This window comes from Ruditapes philippinarum, unplaced genomic scaffold, assembly GCF_026571515.1.
Source record: "Ruditapes philippinarum isolate M1 unplaced genomic scaffold, ASM2657151v2 ctg4884_1_1_1_1, whole genome shotgun sequence".
Lineage (NCBI taxonomy): Eukaryota > Metazoa > Mollusca > Bivalvia > Venerida > Veneridae > Ruditapes > Ruditapes philippinarum.
Window position 1 is genome coordinate 98744 of NW_026861710.1, and position 24637 is coordinate 123380.

The window sequence follows — 24637 nt, forward strand, 5'->3', positions numbered from 1 at the left end:
TGGTGTGTGGCAATTAGTAGACATATTTATTTACAAATTAAAAAATTACACAAAATATAAAACAGATAGATGTAGCTCTAGTTGTCAATTAACATACATGTATACATGTACAATGTTCTCTGTTTTCTATAGCATGCTCAACAATTACAAATGAATAAATCTTTTCAGTAAGTTTGAAAAAAAAACAAAAACAAAAAAACTCAAAGAAATAAAAAGAAACAAAATAGAATACTGAAAATCATTAATTAAGTTTCAACAACACCTTTGTATTTATCCTTAAAATCCCAGTTACTGGTATCAGTAAATACCAGTGCCCGGTTAAAATGAAAAAACAAATCATAATGGGTTTTATTTGCAAACAAATTGAACTATTTATCCTGAAATAGAACTTTATAATACAGAGTAACAGCATTTTCATTAATTCTCTTTAAAATAACAGCATTTTCATTAATTATCTTTTTAATAACAACATTTTTATGAATTCTCTTTATCATAACAACATTTTCATTGATTCACATTATAATAACAGCTTTTTCATAAATTCTCTTTATAATAATAGCATTTTCATGAATTCTCTTTATAATAACAGCATTTTCATTAATTTTCTTTATAATAACAGCATTTTCATTAATTCTCTTTTTTAAATAACAGCATTTTCATTCATTCTCTTTATCATAACAACATTTTCATTGATTCACATTATAATAACAGCTTTTTCATAAATTCTCTTTATAATAACATTTTCATTAATTCTTTTTATCATATAACACCATTTTTATTATTTTTTTCATAATTACTGCATTTTTCATTAATTCTCTCAGCAGAGTAGTCCTTCTATTCAAAGTATAAAGATCTTCAAATTGCACAGTTTCCTTGTAAAAGAGGGGGAAGCCACTCTGTTTATCTATCATTGAAGGGAAAGAACCCCTCCACAATATGACGAATTATGTGTCTTTTCTCTGTAATTACACTGTTCATATCTTCCTGAGTTTTCCGCAATATATCAATGTTCACCTGATCTACAGCTTCATAAAATGCTGAAGAGGAAAAAACAACAACAAAGATTTTATATATGTTTCGTAAGATTTCTTTAGATTATTATGTTAAATTTTACAATTATCTCTCCTTATGTCCAGAATGCTAATATACATGTAAGATGGCAAAAAGAATACAATAACTTACTAAGCATGTAAGACAAAATGAAAAATCTGATCACGTTTACGTCTCTTTCTCTACATAAGTAATCACTTACAAAAAAAATCAGCATAATTAGATAGTGTACAAATGTTCCTAATTGAAATTCATATAATAACTTCATATAATAGGAGAGAACAAGTTGAGTACAATCATAAACTTTACACACACTTTACTAGACTGTTTCTTGAAATGACAAAATTCTACATCAAGGATTAACCATGAAACATAACAAGGAACCTATTGTAGGTTGGAGCTTACCAGCCAATCAAAAGCCTCCACTATATCTAAATATATCTTATTTATCTTATATTGATAATATTGATATTGATATTTCCTTTACAGTCTCTTTGTAAATATAAAGTCAACACATTCTGATTTCACACAAAGTAGATATGTTATGTTTAAAAGTTTACACATTAAAGGTGGTCACAATATGAATATAATTATAGTGTCATTAAAAACAAGCAATTATCATAGTATTGCAAGCAATTCGCAAGTCCCCAACCGGTTAGAACCCCAGCAACATTCTGATGGGCCATTGGCCATTCAATTTTACCAGTGGATGAATGACATGAATGAACCTAAATCTTTTGAGTTCTAAGTTTGTCTATATCACAGTAATGTGTTAAGTTTCCCTGCCTAGTAAGAAAATTATGTTTATACAACCTTGTCATATTATTATGATGTAGGATTTTAAAGTAAATCCTATAAGGAATGAAGAAGTTGGAGTGAAAAATACCAATTTTTTGAAAAAAATCTAAGTTCAAGGGGGAGATAATTCTAGAATAGTATTGCTAGAGTATTTAACCTTTTAAAAAATGTTGAGTGATAATAAGAAACATATATATGAAGTTTGAAGTAGATACATTAGGAAATAAAGAAGTTATTTAAAAAAGACAACAATTTTTTTTCATAAAATAAGTTCAAGGGAGGTAATACTGATAATTTTTGTGCTAGAGTTGTAAACCTTGTCACATATGATGTGGTTGATGGCCAGAAACTTATATTTAAAGTTTGAAGTAAACACCTTAAGAAACAAGAGCACCGCTAGGCGGAGCATTATATGCCCGAAAGTGTTTTTTTTTTTTTAATAAGGATGAAGCATTTATAAGACATGGGAATTAGCTGTTCATCCTATAAAATTTTACAGCTGTAGGTTGATTAATACTAGTTATTAATAATGACCTTAACCTTTGACCTTTTGACCCCAAAATCAATAGGGGTCTTCTACCTTATATGGACAATCATCCCAAAAAGTTTGAATATTGCTGGCCAATTGGAACTTTAATTATGCTCTTGAAACTGTTTTCAGTATTAAGGTAAAAGTGACATTGACCTTTGACCTTGTGACCCATAAATCAATAGGGGTCTTCTACCCAATATGGACAATCATCCTACGAAGTTTGAATATTGTGGGCCAAATGGAACTTATGTTATGCCCCGGAAACTGTTTTTGGTTTTAAGGTAATTGTGACCTTGACCTTTGACCTAGTGACCCAAAAATCAATAGGGGTCTTCTGCCCAATATGGACAATCATCCTATGAAGTTTGAATATTGTGAGCCAAATGGAACTTAAGTTATGCTCCAGAAACTGTTTTCAGTTTATAGGATATAGTGACCTTGACCTTTTGACCCCAAAATCAATAGGGGTCTTCTACCTAATATGGACAATCATCCTATGAAGTTTGAACACTGTGGGCCAAATGGTTCTTAAGTTATGCTCCAGAAACTGTTTCCAGTATCAATGTAATAGTGACCTTGACCTTTGACCTTGTGACCCCAAAATCAATAGGGGTCTTCTTCCAAATATGGACAATCATCCTATGAAGTTTGAACACTGTGGGTCAATTGGAACTTAAGTTATGCTCCGGAAACTGTTTTCAGTATCAAGGTAATAGTGACCTTGACCTTTGACCTTGTGACCCCAAAATCAATAGGGGTCTTTTGCCCAATATGGACAATCATCCTATGAAGTTTGAACTTTGTGGGTCAAATGGAACTTAAGTTATGCTCCGGAAACTGTTTTCAGTTTTAAGGTCATAGTGACCTTGACCTTTGACCTTTTGACCCCAAAATCAATAGGGGTCTTTTACCCACTATGGACAATCATCCTATGAAGTTTGAACATTGTGGGTCATTTGGAACTTAAGTTATGCTCCGGAAACTGTTTTCAGTATCAAGGTTATAGCGACCTTGACCTTTGACCTTTTGACCCCAAAATCAATAGGGGTCTTCTACCTTATATGGACAATCATCCTATGAAGTTTGATCATTGTTGGTTGAATGAAACTTAAGTTATGCTCCGGAAACTGTTTTCAGTTTTAAGGTCATAGTGACCTTGACCTTTGACCTTTTGACCCCAAAATCAATAGGGGTCTTCTACCCAATATGGACAATCATCCTATGAAGTTTGAACATTGTTGGCCAAATGGAACTTAAGTTATGCTCCGGAAACCAAATTGCTAACGGACGGACGGACGGACGGACGGACGGACAGACAGACAGACAGACAGACGGACGCCAGGGGGTATAACATAATATGCCCTTTCGGGCATATAATAAAGAACTTATAGCTCAAATCAGAAATCTTGAAATTCAGACTATTTGTTGCCATAGCAACCAGAATTTTCAACATAGGAAGAAAAGAAAAAGATGTGCATAATCTCCAGACTGCCATCTACCCATATTTCAAGTTTCATAAAAATATTTTCAGTACTTTTAGAGTAATCACTGGATCCCGTTTATGTGTTAAATTTGCCATATTTTCAGACTATTTGTTGCCATAGCAACCAGAATTTTCAACTTAGGAAGAAGAAAAAAAGACGTGCATAATGTCCATACTCCCATCTATCCATATATCAAGTTTCATAAAAATATTTTTTAGTACTTTTGTGTTATCGCGGGATCCAGTTTTATGGACGGACGGACTGACAGACAGACAGACAGACAAACTGACGGACGGACAGACGGACGGACGGAGGGTAAACCTAAAGTCCCCTCCGGTTAAACTGGTAGGGGACTAAAAAACTGGCAGTTTTTTTTTTAAGAAAGGACTACCTTTACTTGACCTCTAATAGAAAACGCAGCTTATCACACATAGTTTACTAATTCTTTTATTCAAATTAAACAGTAAGAATTTCATAGATTTCAATAAATTTCAGTGATACAAATATTTTACTTATGGATGAGCAGAGTACATCATAACATGTAGTATATCTTTAAATATGCACAAAAACAGATAATGTATAATTCATGTATATTTTTTTTTTCATAAAAAATATTAAGTGTCCCAATTAGCTGAAAGTCTATGCAGACAGAAAGTTTAACTGGCATGTAAAATGGACAAAAATCATGCAAAACTTCTTTTCAAATTATGCAAACTAGCCCTTACACTGATTGTAACTGTGTATATCATTGGTTGAAAAATTCATGAAAAAATGCTACATATTGCATAAAACATGGAAGAAATCTCATCAAGTCAACATAAACATTAGTGTGTATCTTAAACCTTCACAATATTCTATGAAAGTTTTATTCTCTAAAAACACACTTATCTAAGGTGTGTCACTTTACAACTTCCCCTTAAAATTATCAGTCATATAAATTTTGCTTACAGCTATTAACATAAACAATTCATCAATTTACATAAATATATCAACCTTTATCATATCTCAGTATATAAATATCAACTAGAAAACTGTTTAACAAGACAAAATATGTTGCTCATGAAAAAAGTATATTTCTGTGCCCTTGTCATTTCTATCTTCTATAAAACTGTTTCATGATATTTCAGCGCCAAAAAACTGTACGTCCTGGTATATTTATATTCAAACTAGTGTTAGAGCCTACAGTGTATAAAAAGAAAATTTTGCCTAAGAATTTCTTTAGAAGGTCAAACAAGTGTTTGATAATGGGCTTACAGCATATCAGATATCAATAATCTGAAGAAAGTAACAGTGTAACAATGTGCCATAAAGGTAGCAAAATATAAAATAACAGGTGTTAGCAGAATTCTATATAAAATACTAAAACACTATATTACTATACCCATTACCAAAGTGTAAAAGTATTATCAAAAGATGGTGCATATGAGTACCTTTTTTGGAAAATGGAATAAGATACCAATAATTAAGAGCTGTCAGTAACTAAGGACAGCCTGCATGACGATAGAAAAACAAGAGCCTGAATAATGTGGAATCTTGTAAGTTTAAAGAGGTTCATAAATCTGTCAAAATCTGTGTTAGAGTTATGGGCCTTGAACAGTGACCCCTTATTATGCTCTCAAATAAATGTGTTTGTTTCAACCTATTTCCTTCAGTAGTTTTCAAGATATCAATTTGCACACAAAGTTTGCACACGAAAACTTAACCAAAGTGTGATGCCATCACCTGGGCGAGTACAGTAGCTTTCCCTATTCTTTGAATGGACAATCTAATAAAACATGATTATATTTTTAAGGATTAATGGCCTATAACAACTTACTCTCATCCTGACAGACCATATAGACAACAGCCCATACTGAACCACTGAAGATCTCAGATGGTAGTGGAAACTCATGTTGTAGATACAGTAAACTACCCAACATAGAATATGCATGTCTATATAGATCCTGCAACAAAAACAAAACTGGGCTGAATAGAAAACAAGAACTGTGCAGAAATTCTCTCATTTCATAAACTGAAATAAATCAAAGAAAATTCATGTTTGGGCGTGTATATGGAAAAGGGTTTTTTAAGCATGATCGCCAAGACAAGTGTGAAGTTGCAAATCAATACCTTCAGTAGTTGTTGGGAATTTACTGAATCAAAGACAGTAAAATTCTAATATCAATAACTTTACTGAGGCGTGTCAGCTCAATAGGTAGAGCGCTGGACTGTGAATTAAGAGACACCGGGTTCAATTCCCGGACGGCGCAGGTCACTTTCGTTGTGATTGATCATGAAATCCTTTCTACCATCATTTGCGCTGTACCTCTGCTCTGGCATGTACAGAAGTGTCAGTTCCTTGCGAAAGTAAAGGCAACTAGTACTGGTAAACTGCTTGAAACCTGCCCAGGAACAATGCGGTGGTTGAACTGTGCTCTGGTGAATTCAATGTGGCTTACTGTCCTGATCCGGAGTGAAAACTACCAATTCCAACCAAAGAGGCGTGTCATCCTACAAAGATCACTTCAAGGGAGAGAATTCTTTTCAAAAAATATTTCTTTTTGCACATTTGACTATTCTGATAAATTTTTGTTATGCGAAAAAAGTATTTCCAATATTAAATTCTTGTAATATTAAAATGTTGCTGTAGTAAATTGAACATTTTGCATTTTGCATAACAAATTTACTTCAAGGCCCTATCAACCATTTATGAGTGTACAATTGAACAATAATGCAGTTTAGAGTTCAAAAGCACAAAAATATAAATATAATTCAATAAAACAAGGAGATCATGATGATCCCTAAATTGCTCACTCAAGATCCTTTGCTAGAAAATGTAATTGAGCCGCGTCACGACAAAACAAACATTGTGCGTTTCCTACCAGCATGGATCCAGACCAGCCTGCGCATCGGTGCAGTCTGATCAGGATCCATGCTGTTCGCTTACCAACTCTATTACAAACAGAGAAACTGATAGCGAACAGCACGGATCCTGATCAGGATGCGCTGGCTGGTCTGGATCTATGCTGGTCGCAAACACATTATGTTGGTTTTGTTGTGACGTGGCTCAATTATTTTTACAATGCAGACAGAGAGACAGGGCCATTATAATGATGGTCAAATTTTGATTAAACACACTGAGTTATACAAGTTGTCCAACATGAAATCTTAATCATCTTAGGACTGTAAGTCCAATTATGTGTAAGAGATGAAGAGTTTTTCATTGTATACAAGGGGTATAAAGTGAAAATTTATGACCTCCAGGAATGGTATCAATTTTCATACAAAAGTAATAATTTGAACAATCTTGGTAGATCCTTGGTTTCATGCTAAATATCAAAGCTCTATCAGTTGGTTTTATTAATGAAAAACAACGAATGACGGCAGATGCGGGGCAGGGTGGGATCACAAAAGCTCACCATGAGCAAGTTGTACTCAGGTGAGCTAAATATTGATAATTTTCATCAAAGTGAGCCTTTTTAAAAAAGGTTATTTGTATTTGATGAGTTTTGACATAAAAAATCGTACCATGAACCAGTTTCCAATCGTCACACATCTTGCTGTTGGTTTCAGCACTATCGTCTGATAGTATGACTCATGCATTTTTGGACGTCCCATCACCATGGCAACCAAGGCTAGGTACTCATTTTCTGTTAAATGGAGATTACGACCCCAGTTCATTAACAAGAAGTAGCGCAGGAGATGAATCGTGAATCCATTCTTCCTCCCATACATGTCAAACCAGTTTACAGAGCAGTTCCCTGTTAACACATGATAAAATCATAAAAACAAATAGTCTAAAACATATATAATTGCATATGCATTAAAGGAACTCCACTGACGTCCAAAAGCCTAAAACATAAAATTTGAATTTCTTACATAGATACTGGTCGGAGACCATCAACCGGACACTTTTGGAACATTTTTCCGTACAGATTTCATAATTTTTAACCTAGAGATAAAAAAAAATTGACACAGTTCAGCTAGGTTCTTCTCTTAACTAACAAACTAGTTTGTTTATTTCTGATTGCATTGACACTTATATCATATGCTCGACAAGGAGGGTATCAAAATTACCTACATTGTCTACACTACAGTACCATGTGTCCGGACAGATATGTACATGATGTGATTTAATTCAGATAAAAGCTTGGGTGTTTTGATTTTTGATTTGTAACATGCTATTCAATATGTCAGCAACAAATGCTGAAGTTTTGGATATTCTATTATTCACTCTGCCAATGATTATAGCTGGTATATGAGGTCAGGCATTGCTTTCATGACCCCCGAATTTCAAAGTCAACATTCTTGAAATAGACATTAAAATATTACCATTTACGGAGGTTGAAATAAATCTATTTACTTAATTTTAAAAGAAACATGCACTTATTGTTGATAAAAAAGTGACTGACAACCACTGAACAAAGAAAATATTAAATTAAGCATTTTCGGGGCCGTCCGGGTTTGGTGGTTGTCCGGTTTTGGTGGTCCCCAACCAGTAAGGTGGCGCACATTAAACAGAAATACTTGCAAAAGATAACTAAGAAATATACTCAGATATAAATTGTTATCATATTTTTTGTGCTATTCCTAGCTAGATTAAGTGAAAAGCATTGCAATGCTTTTTCAATTTTATGTCATTTTCCACAACGAGAATAATTATTCTGGATAAACGGAGTGAGCAAATAATCTGAAATTGGTCTAGGTCAAGTGGGACATTAATCTCGACAAAAATATTTCCAAAAAACCTCAGTTGAGTCCCTTTAATATAAACCAATATCAAAATAAACAGCTACATCCAGAGAATAAGTCATTGATCATTAATTATATTTTGTAATTTCATAAATAAATATTACAATGGAATGAAGTGAACAATAGAGTAGATATTTGTGTAAAGATTAATCACAAGGAAGTATAACTCCATATGTTCATACAATAGACAATTATAATTTCATAATTACATGTACATAAACTAACAATAAAAGTTGTAAGTACACTCAAGTTTTTTAAGTGTTTTCATGATAAACAAACAAGAGCCTGAAAAATGTAAGTTTTAACAAAATGGAAGAAAATGTATTCAAAAACATATGATGTCATGGATATAAGTCTTTGAAATTGACCTATAATGTTACTTCCAAAGAAAATGTGTCTCAAATGATTGCAACCTTCAGTAGTTGCGGAGATAAAATTAATACACAAAACTTAAACCAGGCATTATAGCAGACTTGAAAACTGACCTATATTTATGGCATTGTGTGATCACTACCTAAAGTGGTTGTACATGAGAAATGTCTCCATTTCAAAGCATCTAAATTATATCCTATTTTAATAAACTCTATCCTACATATATATATCATCATAAACCACTCCTCCATGCCCAACTTCATCAGACCACTATCCAATACTTTTTCCTACCATATTCTATACTACCAATACCTACCCTACCACACCCAACTCAATCCCATCTCCCTACCCTACCTACCCTATTACTATCTTATCATACAATTATCATTTTTAGATTTGGAAAAAAAAAATATCTTGAAATTACCTCGTTCTTGATGACATAAAATGGAATGAAATGTTCTCAGATTTTGAAAGATTTTATCAGGTTGTATGCGATGAATGGGTGGAGCTATACCTTCTTCAGCTGCCATTATCTGTGGGAAAAAATTATCATAAAACAATAGAAAATAAATTTCTTAAAGTGACAGTCTTTCCTACAGACAGAAATAAAGAAAAAATTATCATACAAATTATTATTGTTATATCCAATACAACAATGGCTGCCTCAACAAAATCTTTGTTTCACGATGATAGTGAATGAACATGCAACATTTTTTCATTTGAAACTGGTTAAGTCTGTATGGTAATATACTGGAATATAATATTACATTTTTACTCTACATGTATATCCTGCATGAACATGGAATTAGGGTATCTGTCAAAAGATCAAATATAATGGCTGCATGGCCGAGTTATTAACATAAACTACTACTCTAAGCATCACTAGCCAGGCACATGGATTCAAACCATGTCTGGTACAAAATCTTTACACTCATTGCTTGATGCTGATTGGTTCTAAGAACAGATTTGAGCCTGATTTTATGAGCTAGTAGCTTCCTTCATAATTGAACTTATATAAAATCTGTATCAACAAATACTAGTAAGACTACCTAGATAGCTTCTCATTATATCCTATATTCCAGGTAACACAGAAGTGAGGGATATGTCTGTGTTTCACATGTTTTGTCAACCAGATAAACCAGGCTTTGCTTTATAAAAACACTACAGAACTGTAAGAGATTTTCAAAAGTTACAAATACAATTTCAATGGATGATTAATTTACCCCTGCTTTTCTAAGTTTTTCATACGGGCTCCTGCCCCATTCTTCTACCAGATTTTCATGCCTCGGTAAAACAATTCTGTAAATATATGCTCGTAGAGGTGTCAGAGAACATTCTGCAGTTGGCTGCCCATAACTGTTCTCTTCCAACAGCATTCTATACCAGTAAAAGTTATTATGCATACTCATGATGTTTGAAGGATACTTCCCGTCCCTGATTCCTTGCTCTATTAGCTGAAATGAAACAAGATAACAAAGTATTTCAACGGTAATACAAGACATGCCCACGGGCAGAATGTCTGGCCCAATCATCTTAATTTAAACCTGAACCTATTAGCTCCAGATCAATGAGAAAGATTTATACATAGGTGAGATGTGCTCAACACATCCTCTTTATACCCAAGGCAAAATCTTGACATTGCATCATCTTAGGGGACCTTGACCTCTGACACGGTGACCTGGTTCATGTGCATGACATGAAGTCTCATGATGAAAATTTGTGCCTAAAAAACACAATTCATGTTATCTGAAAATTCCTCCATGCATGAAGAAGTTATGGCATGGACAAGTTTAGACGCACACACTCACACACAAACAATTAACAGCCATTTTGACAACTAAGTCAAGCTCATTGCAAGTGGGCTCGACAAAAATTTGCTGACCACTAAGCATAATACTTCAAAGCATAAGCAAGATACAGCGTGGACAAACAAATTTTTATTTTTTTTATTTGACCTTTGACTTGTTCTGACTTTCACCTTCATTTTGCGCAAGATAACTCAACACAAAGGTCAAGGAATTTTCCGCCTGACACTCCGCTACACTATGGAGAACATTTGTCCCAAGTTATTAAAGTTATAATAAAATCCTACCATGTAGAAATTATGCTCCAGTCCCCCACGCCTGTTAAACTAACAATGTTTACTGTCAATATGAACTGACAATGTTTAATACTGACTGACAATGTTTTACTGAAAATATGAATTGATACATTAATTGAAAATGTAAACTGACAGTTTTATAGGAAATGTTAACTCACAATTTTAACCAACACAGCAATGTATCATACTATGTCAAGCACTTAAATGACTTTATTTTATAAAAACAAATAAATTAAGTTACCTGAGATAAATATCCTTTCTTTGGTGGTGCATCTGGTTCACCTCTTAAATTATAGAAATTTCTACTATGATACACAGCTTGTCTGAAATACTGATCTTGATGCTGGAAAATATATTATATTAATATAAAGCCTTGACCTGCTGAATATTTTCAGTTGCAAAAAATCTGTCATTATTTAAAGGCCCATCATGTCTAAAAAATGCTTTTACTTTCATTTCTTAAAAGTTTGTATTTTGGTGAACTTAAGTAGTTTCCATATGAATGTTACTAGTTGGCCAAACACCTGAACCATCTTTTTTCATCTGTTGCTTTTTGGCAGTTATAGTGATTTAGTATTTTGTATGGAAGTCAAAATACTACTTTGTTTACATTTTGCTACTTTTATGACAAATGATTTCACAATTATAAATATTTTCTTCAGGTTACAAGCACCATACATGCTCTGAAACCATTATTCTAACATAATAAAATTCATGTTATGTTTGTCCTTTCCAAAGAAATAAAGATTTTTTCGTTCCTGAGGCATAATGAGCCTTTAATGGGAAAATTTGGAAATATAGATAATAGCATAAAATCATTTCAAGCAGTGGTAAGTTATTAGATAATATATTAAGTAACTTTACACACCAAATAATTGATGAGCACTTAACTAATTCTAACAAATTGCACAAAATAACAAAAGCTGTCGGTAGGACAGCACGCACGACTATTCTAAGTGCTTGATAGTAAAAGAGCCTTGATAATGTTTAATTTTTTAAGTTCACAAAAGGGCTAATTTTTTTTTATAAATTCATGTTATAGGCCTTAGAGAGAGTCTAATTATACAATATTGCCTTTACTATTCGGAAGGAAATGTCACAAGGGTGTTTTATTGAGTATAATAATACTAATTACCTAAGAATACATAAATTTGACAGGAAAGGTACAAAGGCTTGTTATTAAGATGTTTTATCAAGTAAATCACTGCTTTATTATCATGAATGCATAAAATCGTCCCAAAAAAAAACAAACCCTTAAGTAGTTATTGAGATAACAGCTTACAAGCAAAACTTTACCATGAATTTGTAAGTTGAAAAAAGGAGAGAAAAATCAGCCTAAATGCAAGATAGAATTATGGATGTTTGTCAGTGACCTACAATTATGACCCTAAATGCATATGAGAAGTTTTAAATAAATATCTTTAATAGTTATTGAGATATGTAAAACTTGCATGTAAACATTAACCAAGAGACTAAGTAGAAAAGGGGATATGAATCAGCCTTAATGCAACATGGAACCTTTAATCAAAATTTCTTAGTTCCAAAGGGGCATAATTCTGTCCATATTGTAGGCAGAGTTATCCAACTTGTCAATCTGATGTACCTTGTTACTATAAATAAGTAATGTAAGTTTCAATTGAATATCTCAAGCAATAATTGAGATATTTGACTTTACAAAAACTTTTAACCAAAATTTCTAAGTTAAAAAGGGGCATAATTCTGTCAATATTGTAGGCAGAGTTATCCAACTTGTCAATCTGATGTACCTTGTTACTATAAATAAGTATTGTTAGTTTCAATTGATTATCTCAAGTAATAATTGAGATATTTGACTTTACAAAAAACTTTAACCAACGCAGACACCGACGCGGATGCTGACGCTGACGCCGGGGCGACTACAATAGCTCTCATATTCTTCGAATAGTCGAGCTAAAAATGCCTTTGTCTTATAAAATCAAAATGAATAAGTTTTTACCTACAGTTTTGTGTGTATGTATGGGGTAGTTTTTTTTCAAGCAAGAAACAAATAAAAATACTTATGTAAATAACACTAACTTTGTAAATAAACACTTGAGTGCTTATAATACAAACTATAATTACTAATTTGTCAATTTGTACCACACAGTCCCTGTCTGAAATCAGGTCAATAAAAATTTGTCTTGCTGAACTAAATGTACATCAGCAATTTCAAAATGTTCAACAGAATTCTTAATGACTGTACAAGACAGTATAACTTTTAACATCCCCATATCAAGCATTTGAAATAGGAGAGGACACATGTGAAATAAATGCAGGTTAAAACTTGCTAATTTATTGTCTTTATACCTAATGTTTGAACTTCTCATCTTGTCATTGTTATATATTAATATTACAACAGATTTTTCTACAATAGTTCCGTATGTACACATTCAAAAAGGTAAATATTGAAATACATGAAATACAACCATACATTAACACCTTTCAAATTATTTTAGTTACTGATCTTAAATTGTATTTTGACAATGGATTTTAAGAATGACTTACCATGGCATCAGCTAATACAGGATGATTCTGTACATTTCTGTAATGTTTAATCCAGCCGGCGAAGTTTTGTACAGATTTACGCCCTCGAACATCAAGTTGTTGACTAAGTCCTGCACGCATGAACGGACCTGTGAAGTCATTCCCAGCAACTATACTCATTTCTATCAACAACTGATGGTTATTTAACTGATAAATAACAAAAATGATCATTTAATACTTGACACTTTTTCATTATTTTCAGATTTTTTAATTTTTTTAAAAAAATAGATATTTTTAAATGTACATGTAATTTGAAAATTTTCTAATTGGAAGACTTCTAATGACTATACATGTTCATAAGTTCCAGATGACCATATATGTCAATAGGTTGATGCCTATTAGTTCAAACAGATGTGACCATATACATGTATATTCATCAGTTTCAGCACAGATGACCATATATGTCCATCAATTCATGTTTACTAGTTCAAACAGATGTGACCATACATGTTTATTAGTTGAAACACAGATGACCATATTTGTTTATCAATTTAAACATAAGTTACCCTATATGTTTATAACACTTACTGTAAACACAGATTACCACATATGTTCATTGGTTTTAAAACAGATCAACATACATGTTCTTAAACCATCTTTAACTTGCTGAATTTTGGGTAATAACTTTGACCTGGTTGAAACAGTCAATTCAAAGTTCAAAATACAAAACAGTATATTCGCCTGGTCAGACTTTATAGATGTGCAAGCTGGCTTTGCTCATTAATGGTTGTAATGTTTAAAAACTTTTCGTTCTAATAGTGTGATGCATTTTTCTCAAAAAAAAAATTGTGTTGTTAATGTTAATGTACAAATTTAAGAACATATTAAAGTATTTCCAATAGTTATAAATGCAATAAAGAAATTATCTGCCCATAGAAAACAATTACCTTCAGCATTGACATAACTTTTTCTGTATGAATGACCTTCACCTTTAACCTTACTGGTTGCTCTGGCAATTCCAAAGGTTCACCAAGTTGGAGGTCATTTTCAATGTCAAACAACTGCATAGGTATAAGTCTGCTGTCTTTAAAAACACAGAAATCTGAGTCATTACTAATAATGGCAAAAGCCTTTGGTCTTTCTTTCAAGGCCTTAATCAACAGCATGTCTGCCTCACCAGCCGGACTTTGGTGAATTTCACATCCACAATGTTTCAATGCCATCCTAAACTGGTCTTCTAAAGCCACAGGTCTTATGTTTGTGTCTAATGGCAAATCTTTAATATCCGATTTTCCCCACAGCACTTTAAGTATTTCTGTCATTTTGTCAACATCCTGATTATGTCTACTTATCCATGTATCAAGTTTTTGACGCAGTGCCTCAGTTGAACTGCCTTTTCCACCATCAATGTACAATACCAATGAAATATCATTGGATTTTAAATCATTTACAAGTTTTTTAACATAAGCATCAAATGTTGCGTATTCACCTCCCAGAATTCTTAGATAGTCATTACCTCGGAGGCGGCTAAGTCCTATCCAAAATTTGAGAAGAATTTCCTGTTGGAATGAATAATAATCAATAATCAGCTCTATACCATTTTGTCGATGGGAAATCTCAATCAGATCAACAGTTTCTGAACAAAGTTCCTGGTTTTCAAGACAAGCTGATAATAAACCTCTTACACCCATCACTAATAATCTTATATTAAGCTATAATAATGATACACTAAAGATGTAGAACTCTCAGGCTTTCAGGAATCAATCTGAAAACATTAAAAGAAAGAAAAAATTGTATGTAATTACTTTTCTATTTAATGAAATGATTTACTATGTGATCCTATACAAATGAAGTTGTTAAAAGTCATGCAAATAAAACATGTGTATAATTCATGTTTATACTGGGAAGTCAAAGGCAGGGACTGCGAAGCTTGCACAAGCTTTAGCTTGCCCAGCTATAGACTACACATGTATATTTAAAAGAAAATCAAATAATAAAACAATAAAAGAATATATAGAATTCTATCAATGAAATTATCAGTGTCAGTTCTAGTTGGGCGCCGCCATTTTCAATACATGTAACTCAATGATAGTAGGCGGGGCATTCCAATAACAAACCATCGCAACTTTTTGGATTAATATTAAAGTCGAGTATTCCGAGTAAAATCAGTAAAAACAGAATTGGTGCATGAAATACCAAATGACTACTTTAAAACAGAAAATTGAAAGATTTTTTTAATTGACTTGCCCGTTCATACTATGAATCATAGGCGTTGCTAATTTTTCAGATTAATTATGAAATAATAAATAATAATAAAAACAAAAAATGAAATGAACAATTTTTTTAAAATGAAATGAACAATTTTTTTTAATCTGTCTTCCCGTTCATAAGTTTTTTCCTACTTACACATTATAAAAAGACGTTTTAAATTATTATATTTAAGTGAGGAAATCGTCAGTGTAGTGGAACGACTTGTTTTGGGTCGAATCGTCAGTGGGGCGAATCGTTAACAATTCAATAATTTATGTAGTCATATCTTTAAAACTGTTTAGTGACATTACAGTCACGTTATATTATAAATTAAGAACTTTCAATTTGAATATTCTGTTAAATATATCTATCTACCTCTCAGCTTATGTGAAATGACGCTATATTTGCTAATTTTGTCAATTTTCTAGAAATTTATTAAAGGGAAGTCACTACTGCCAACCGGTGAAGTAGTAACTTTTGTTAATATGAAAAGGCCACGTCTGTGAAAGGTAAACATATTGCTTCCTTTGATAAGGTGTGTTTTGAAATATGCAAATGAAATTGTTTAAATGTTTTATGACAAAAGTTGCCATATATAAATAATTCATTGTTTTTATGTCTCTAGATCTATAAATATTTTTATAATGTCATTAATGAATCTGTTTAAATTTCTTTTCTGTAACCCTGCTCAGCATACTCTGACAGTGACAGACAGAGTAAACTAATTTCTCAGTAAGTCAGTATATATGTTTTATTTTTTTTTATAACACTGCACTTTACAAATTGTTAGTTTGACATAAATTAATAAACATTAAACATTTTCATGTCCTAGATTTTGGCATTAACTCTCATTTAATCTTTGTTTATTTAGATTAAAATCTGGTTGGAAACAAGTATCCCGATACATATGTAGTTTCAAACCAATTATATTAAAATATTCAATGAAAAAGTTGGTTGGTACCAAGCAATTAATATACTTTTGATGCTGATGCAGATTCTAACAGTTTAACTCAACAATGCGTTAGATAGACATTCTATTTTTAGGGGGCCTTCTAATCCACTGTCTCAGGTCTTCAAAGACTGTCCATTAGTAGGTAATTTAACAAATCACTGGTCTCTTGGTTGATTGATGAAAGGGACGTAATAAGTTAAATGAAAAAAGAATTTCGCTTATTGGCCGGCTTAATTCACGAATTCGAAAACCTAGCTAAACGCCGTTTTCCGGTACTTTCTGTACATAGCTGTGGGGAATTCACCTAATGGAGTGTAATAACAAACTCAATGTTTCTGGCCTTTTTTATGATTTAAGTGAAATAAAACAGTTATTTCTTTGTAAGAAAAAAATTAAATATCATTGTCATTAAGTTCATGTATAATTGTGATAGCATTGATTTGTATTTGTAGTTCTCTTACAGTCAAGGGTCTTTTTAGACATACATGTACGTGTTACTATACAGTACTATAACCTACCTATCCTCTTTGCTCTTCCTCCAAGTCTTTGGTCTTCCTCGTGGTCTTTTCCCCTGTGGTGTCCATCTTAGTGCTGGTTTGGTGATGTTTGCATTTGGCATTCTGAGGACATGGCCAAGCCAATGGAAACATCTCTGTTTTATTTGTTGGACGATACAGATGGAATCATGCAGTCATCTTTACAGGGATTTTTTTTGGCTTATTTTATAGCCGTTATTGGGTCATATTTCCAATTGAAAATAGTATATTATTTTCCCAATCCACAGGAAAAATTCCCAATTGATAGTTACAAAATAAAAATATTGAATAAAAATTCTAAAATCTTTGCAAATAAGGGCTTCTTCACTGTAAGAGTGCTTAAATGGTTGAAGATGCCATCATAGACAGTAATTTGTTTGCATCCATTTAATCACTGCAAAATTTCAGTCAATGCATTTTTTCCCAATCTTTAACAAAACAACGCTAAAGTAGTAATGGTCGTGTTCCCAAAATCCTGGAAAAACTCCCTGTCAATAGTAGGTTGATATTTGATATTATATTCCGCAGATTTGTCAGAGGCTGCTGTGATAGAAGCTAGACAGTACTATAAGACCGTCGATTATTATAAAACTACTAAATGATGGTCTCTCTCTTGCTCTCTCCCCCCCCCCCCCCCCCCTGTTTTTTTAGATTTTCACAGATATTCCCACCTAACCTTTCATGTATGACAAGAATGTACTGGACTCTCCATTATGCACAGTTCTTCCAACATTCTCATAAATATAAACAGTGTTATAACAATTATTCTCTGTTTCAGCTGATCACAGAAAAGAAATCAATTGTCAAAGTCTATGAATGTTAGAAGATACAATATAGGGAATCAAGTACTTCATTCAATCGTTGAGGTCACACGAGATCTATATTCAAAAATGTCAGACAAAATGAAAAGACGAACAAATTCTAAAAAAGATATCGCTCTGGCTGATCGTGATTATGATTACGTTACAGTGCCTACTGAAGAAAGAAATGATGACAAAAAAACTGCCCCCCGTAGAGGCCTCCAAGGCGATTATGGGAACATAATGTTGTTGATGTTTCTTTACATTTTACAAGGAATCCCGCTCGGACTTGGTGGAAGTATACCTATGCTGTTACAGAGTAGGAAAGTGAGCTACAAAGAACAAGCATTGTTTAGTTTTATATACTGGCCTTTTAGTATAAAGTTACTATGGGCACCTTTAGTGGATTCATTATATGTGAAATGGTTTGGTCGGCGAAAATCTTGGATGGTGCCGACACAGTATCTTATAGGAATATTCATGCTTGTGCTCTCAGCACATATTGACGATCTACTAGGAACTGAAACAGATGAGCCAGGAAAAGTTGATATAAAAACACTGACAGCTGTGTTCTTCTGTCTTAATTTTCTAGCTGCTACACAAGATATTGCTGTAGATGGCTGGGCTTTAACAATGTTATCTAGGTACATGATTTTGTATTTGTTTTTCTAAGTTACTTTATCAGTTTAAATTGGGATTGATATATAGGATAACCTCTTATTCAAGAGACATAAAATATGAGCCGTGTCACGACAAAACCAACATGACAAAACCACCATAATGGGTTTGCGACCAGTCTGATCAGGATCCATGCTGTTCGCTTACAAACCCTATAACAAGTAGAGAAAGTGATAGCAAACAGCATGGATCCTGATCAGACTGCGCGGATGCGCAGGCTGGTCTGGATCCATGCTGGTCGCAAACCCATTATGTTGGTTTTGTCGTGACGCGGCTCATATATGTGACAATAGTGAATTTTAACTTCATTTTTAGCTTGACTATTCAAAGAATAGGGAGAGAAATTGTACTTGTCATAGGGTATAAATATTTATTACATAGTACTGGCAAATGTTTATTTACCTATACATAACCTATACCTGGTAACTGCCCAAAGCCAGCCCATAACTCTAACATGGATTTTGACAGAATTATGGCCCTTTTTAAACTTATAAAATTCTATATAAATATACACGAATAATGCAAGGTTTATTAAATCTACTAGCAGTTACTACTTTTATATATTTTATATATACAGTGTATATGCTACAAGAAACCAGTATTATAGAGCCAGATTCTGCACAATTGTCATTTTGTAATATATCACGTTACGTTGTATATGAATAGACACATCTAAATCAAAACAAATCAATTGCACAATGTGACAATCTAGTTATAACTGTGTCTCAGTAAAAGGCAGGGGTTATTTTTGTAAATGATCATATACAATACATGTATATAATTTTCCAGGCATAATGTTGGCTGGGCAAGCACTTGTAATTCAGTTGATATAAAAACAGCTGGGTACTTCTTAGCAATGTGTTATTTCTAGGGCTAGAATCTGCAGATTTCTGTAATAGTTACTTGAGGTCAGAGCCCAAAGATGTTGGTGTCATACTTTGCTAGTAAGTAATGATTTATTTTGTATTGATGCTGTATGTATCACTTACATATCTGGGCTTTAACAATGTTATCTAGGTACATGATTTTGTATTTGTTTTTCTAAGTTACTTTATCAGTTTAAATTGGGATTGATATATAGGATAACCTCTTATTCAAGAGACATAAAAAATGAGCCGTGTCACGACAAAACCAACATGACAAAACCACCATAATGGGTTTGCGACCAGTCTGATCAGGATCCATGCTGTTCGCTTACAAACCCTATAACAAGTAGAGAAAGTGATAGCAAACAGCATGGATCCTGATCAGACTGCGCAGATGCATGCTGGTCGCAAACCCATTATGTTGGTTTTGTCGTGACGCGGCTCATATATGTGACAATAGTGAAATTTTAACTTCATTTTTAGCTTGACTATTCAAAGAATAGGGAGAGAAATTGTACTTGTCATAGGGTATAAATATTTATTACATAGTACTGGCAAATGTTTATTAACCTATACATAACCTATACCTGGTAACTGCCCAAAGCCAGCCCATAACTCTAACATGGATTTTGACAGAATTATGGCCCTTTTTAAACTTATAAAATTCTACATAAATATACACGAATAATGCAAGGTTTATTAAATCTACTAGCAGTTACTACTTTTATATAATTTTATATATACAGTGTATATGCTACAAGAAACCAGTATAGAGCCAGATTCTGCACAATTGTCATTTTGTAATATATCACGTTACGTTGTATATGAATAGACACATCTAAAATCAAAACAAATCAATTGCACAATGTGACAATCTAGTTATAACTGTGTCTCAGTAAAAGGCAGGGGTTATTTTTGTAAATGATCATATACAATACATGTATATAATTTTCCAGGCATAATGTTGGCTGGGCAAGCACTTGTAATTCAGTTGGACAGACAGCTGGGTACTTCTTAGGCAATGTGTTATTTCTAGGGCTAGAATCTGCAGATTTCTGTAATAGTTACTTGAGGTCAGAGCCCAAAGATGTTGGTGTCATAACTTTAGCTAGTAAGTAATGATTTATTTTTTTATTCCAATTTGAATGCTGTTTGTATCACTTACATAGTATGTGTAATATTCTAGGGTATGTTTGTTATTTAATTGCATCTTTGTTAAAACAAGGTAGGAAATTCATTGTACAATCATGTTCAAATTTATGAAATATAGTACAAGTAATTATATTCTATAATAAACCTTAATTTCACATCAAATTGAATCTGTTTCTTTAAATAAAGGTTATTTGAAATACATACACTTGTAATGGATAGTGTTTTGGTTTAATTTATTAATATTATATTATTCAGGTTTCCTATACTTTTGGGGAATAGTATTCTTTGTAACAACGACTCTTGTATGGATGCTGAAGTCCGAGACAGCAGATCCTGAGGTGGATCCAGAACAAGGAATTATCGAAACATACAAACAATTATACAAAGTTTTATGTCTACCTCCAGTCCAATCATTTTGTATCATTCTTTTAACATCAAAGGTAATTTAGATTTTTAATGAATATGTTTTTATAAATCCAGTTGTCTGTCCGTTTGTCTGTTAGCAGGTTTCGTGTCTGGTCTGTATCTTTTGAACAAGTGGAAGGAAATTGAAACTACTTGTTTCAAAAAGTTTTATGAATTATACACCTAAGGGTAAAAAAAGGTCTCCACCTTAGAGGTTATATAGTAAGTATCTTAAGGATAATTAAGTTAAAACATTTCTGAGACAAGTTTATTGATTGCGTCTCTACTCTTAATTCAAAGATTATTTTTGATTACTCAAACAAATTTACATTCAGGTGTATATATCCCAGCCTTTATGGTGCTCTTGTTTACTCACCTATATCCCTTTGCCTGCTGGCAGCATAACAGATTTTACCCATTCAACCAGTGCCGTCTGATCATGGTCTGCACTGTTCATTAATCAGTACATATATTGGAATTTTCCCTAAAAATGATGAACATTTTTGTCCAGATTAAAAAATTAACAAGTCCTTTCAGATGTTTCATGTGCCAATGGTTATAAGGTGTCTTGAGAGCAAAAACACATGTGTATTCTTGAATTACATTGTGTAAGTTTTAAGCTTAACTATTGTGAGTACATGTTTTAATATAGAGAGAGCTTTCTTACATACCTAAATGTAGATGTAGATGTGTATAGCTGTGTTCATGCCGTTGCCACACTTCTGATTTTTATTTATTTGAACTACATGTATCTTACATTTTAACTTTTTTTTCTTGTTTGCAAAAGTGCACAGCTCTGTCATGGATTTTAAGATTATTACGCCCTTTTTTTACTTGTAAAGTTTCCAAAGACCTGTCCTTTTTTCCTCCATCAAGTTCTGAAAACAGTTGTCAGCAGTGACTTATGTCTTGTCATATTATTTATTGTCTCTTAACATTTCTTTCATATTTATGATATAGGATAAATTAAGTCTGATACTCTTTTGTCATCAACAACAACAACAACATCAACATGAACATTATTGTCTGTATATTTCAGATTGGTTTTGCAGCCGCAGATTCTCTCTCAGGGCTCAAACTTATTGAAGCTGGCATGTCAAAGACCACTCTAGCATTGTTTGCAATACCTATGGTTCCCCTTCAAATCATTCTACCTTTAATTATATCTAAATATACATCAGGGCCCAGACCTTTGAATATATTCTTAAAAGCAATTCCACCAAGGTAAGATTATTAATTTTACTTGTATGATAATAATATATATTGATTCTTGTTTTCAATAAAAAAGGTCCGTCTGCTTAGCTCAATATGGAGAGAGCATCACATTAATAATACAGGGGTTGCTAGTTTGATCCCCAGATAAGGTGTTAGTACTCCATGACAGTTGATCTCCAACTTTGAGTCTTATGGTCATTATATTTTGTTTCTCACTGCTGATTAGGAAATCATCAGGGATTAGTAGTCTTTTAAAATGCATAGAAATTGGTAATTATTGGTTATAAAAGTGAACATCATTTGCTTTCTGTCCAGGGCTCTATATTGTTAGCTGGCCAATTGTATAACATATTCTTTACATTGCCTTAATTGATTTATTAAAAATTGAACTGTTCATAAATGAAATTTTGTACAATAAAGGTTAAGGAAAAAAACAAAACACATTACTAATGATAATAAAATTTTTATCACAAACATTAGAACATCCCATTTATCAAGATCTTATAGTAAGCAAACTGTTGTTTAATTTCAGGTTGTTGTTGGGTATATTGTATGGCTGTATAGTATATTTTGCACACTATGTACAGGAAACTCCGGGACAATTCCCTAAATATTTCCTCGCTATAATTATAGGCAGTTATATGATACATCAGGTATGAAAGTTTTTCTTGTTATCCCTGTTTCTATGTTAATAATTTTAATATATATAGTTGTTTTAATGTTATAAATTTTTACTTTATCTTTATTCTATCCAGCAAGCTAACGGAAGGCTAGTGGTTGTACTCGGGTTCCCAATAGTGTCTGAAGTAATGCACAGATAGGCACCTGAAGACTTCTGTTATCAGTAAAGTTTGAAAATCACTGCAGTAATGTTGGCAAGATAATTTTTTATAGTATAGCCTAGTGGTTCTGTATTCAAGATAAGTGGACAACTCCATTTGAGTGATGATGGCTATCATTTTGCATAAATTTAATAGGAAAATTTTTGTTGTTTTCTTTGAAATTAAAAGAATTACAACAAAGATATTCTTTGTAGCATTTTCAACTGGGCCTCTACAGTTAGATATCATTTGTGTCTGTAGGTTCATTTCTTTTTAAAATTCTCCAACCACATTTCTGTTTACTCAGACAGTTAATTTAGTAACTATTTTACTCTTTACCAGCTAAATTTATGTTAAGACATTACAATGCTTTGAAATTCTAATTGAACATTATCAATGTGAGGAATTCTGATAACATAATGTTAACTTTCCGAAGTCAACAGTATAGAGCCTATTGGGACTTCAATGGCATAAAATCTGTGCTGTCTAACCAGGCTCTATAATTTTGAAGTTAACCCCAAAAATTGATAATGGACATTTCCAAAAAATAGAAGTTGTTCAAAAATCTGGATAAAAGCCTTTTTAGGGGGATCCCTCAGAAGCATAAATCACAACAAAATTGCATGAAAATTGCAGATTTGGTTTGATTGAGTCTGTACATGAGGGATTATGAAAAAGTGCAACATCCCTTACGCCACCTTACACCAGCTTGAGCGGAAGTCAAGTTCATTTAACAAATTATGCAGGTATGAAATGTTGTCTATTCTATATTTCCAGGTGTTTGTATATAGTATGTTTGTATCTCAAATGGCATTCCATGCTAAAATCAGTGATCCAAAGATAGGTGGAACTTATATGACATTGCTCAATACTGTAGCCAATCTAGGTAAGTCCAAATTTAACATAATTGATTTACACAGGTACTTTGTAGTTATTGTAAATACAGAATATTATGTTATGAATGCTTTCTGAGGTTTTGTATTTTGGTACAAGCAACGTCGGAAATTGATATATGATTACACCTAAGATGTTGTGAGATATCAAGTTTCCCACGTTACGAAACTTTAGAGAATGAAAGGAGGTCATTTTTAAATGCCCATGACTCCTAAAGTGATTTTTATCATTTTAACAGAATTCTACATTATACATTATCCAGAATTTAGTTTTACATGATATCATGTACCGGTACTGAGATAAGTGGAGAACACTGCCCTACTGACAACTCTTGTTAAATTTAATTTGCATATACATGACCTATAAAGGTTAACATGTCATTTGTATTACTGAGGTAGGTATTTTCAGGCAATATGAACAAATAGAGGACTGTACATGTTTCATAAATACATAATTTGTGATCTATGTGTTTATAAAGTATAAGGTATAAGTTTTTTT

General features: G+C 32.7%; 2 protein-coding genes across 4 annotated transcripts in view; one reads left to right on the forward strand and one right to left on the reverse strand.

The window, feature by feature from the left end:
• Positions 1-16291, reverse strand: LOC132716572 (uncharacterized). Its single transcript, XM_060699875.1, has 9 exons — positions 16196-16291; positions 14518-15335; positions 13592-13777; positions 11310-11411; positions 10191-10421; positions 9392-9500; positions 7372-7604; positions 5681-5807; positions 1-1037 (listed from the first exon to the last, which is right to left on the reverse strand). The coding sequence occupies exons 2-9, from the start codon at positions 15259-15261 to the stop codon at positions 901-903; spliced, it is 1869 nt and encodes a 622-aa protein (XP_060555858.1). The 5' UTR covers positions 15262-15335; positions 16196-16291; the 3' UTR covers positions 1-900.
• Positions 16206-24637, forward strand: part of LOC132716573 (acetyl-coenzyme A transporter 1-like) — a 13686-nt gene continuing 5254 nt past the window's right edge. Inside the window, exons 1-7 of one of the 3 annotated variants that reach the window (XM_060699876.1) lie at positions 16206-16329; positions 18087-18752; positions 20609-20763; positions 21060-21244; positions 22249-22433; positions 22957-23077; positions 24023-24131. In XM_060699876.1, the coding sequence (XP_060555859.1) occupies positions 18121-18752; positions 20609-20763; positions 21060-21244; positions 22249-22433; positions 22957-23077; positions 24023-24131 (1387 nt within the window). In that variant the 5' untranslated portion in view covers positions 16206-16329; positions 18087-18120. Of the gene's footprint in view, positions 16356-16410; positions 16553-18086; positions 18753-20608; positions 20764-21059; positions 21245-22248; positions 22434-22956; positions 23078-24022; positions 24132-24637 lie in introns of those variants that run through there. The other 2 variants (XM_060699877.1, XM_060699878.1) reach the window with 2 other exon arrangements.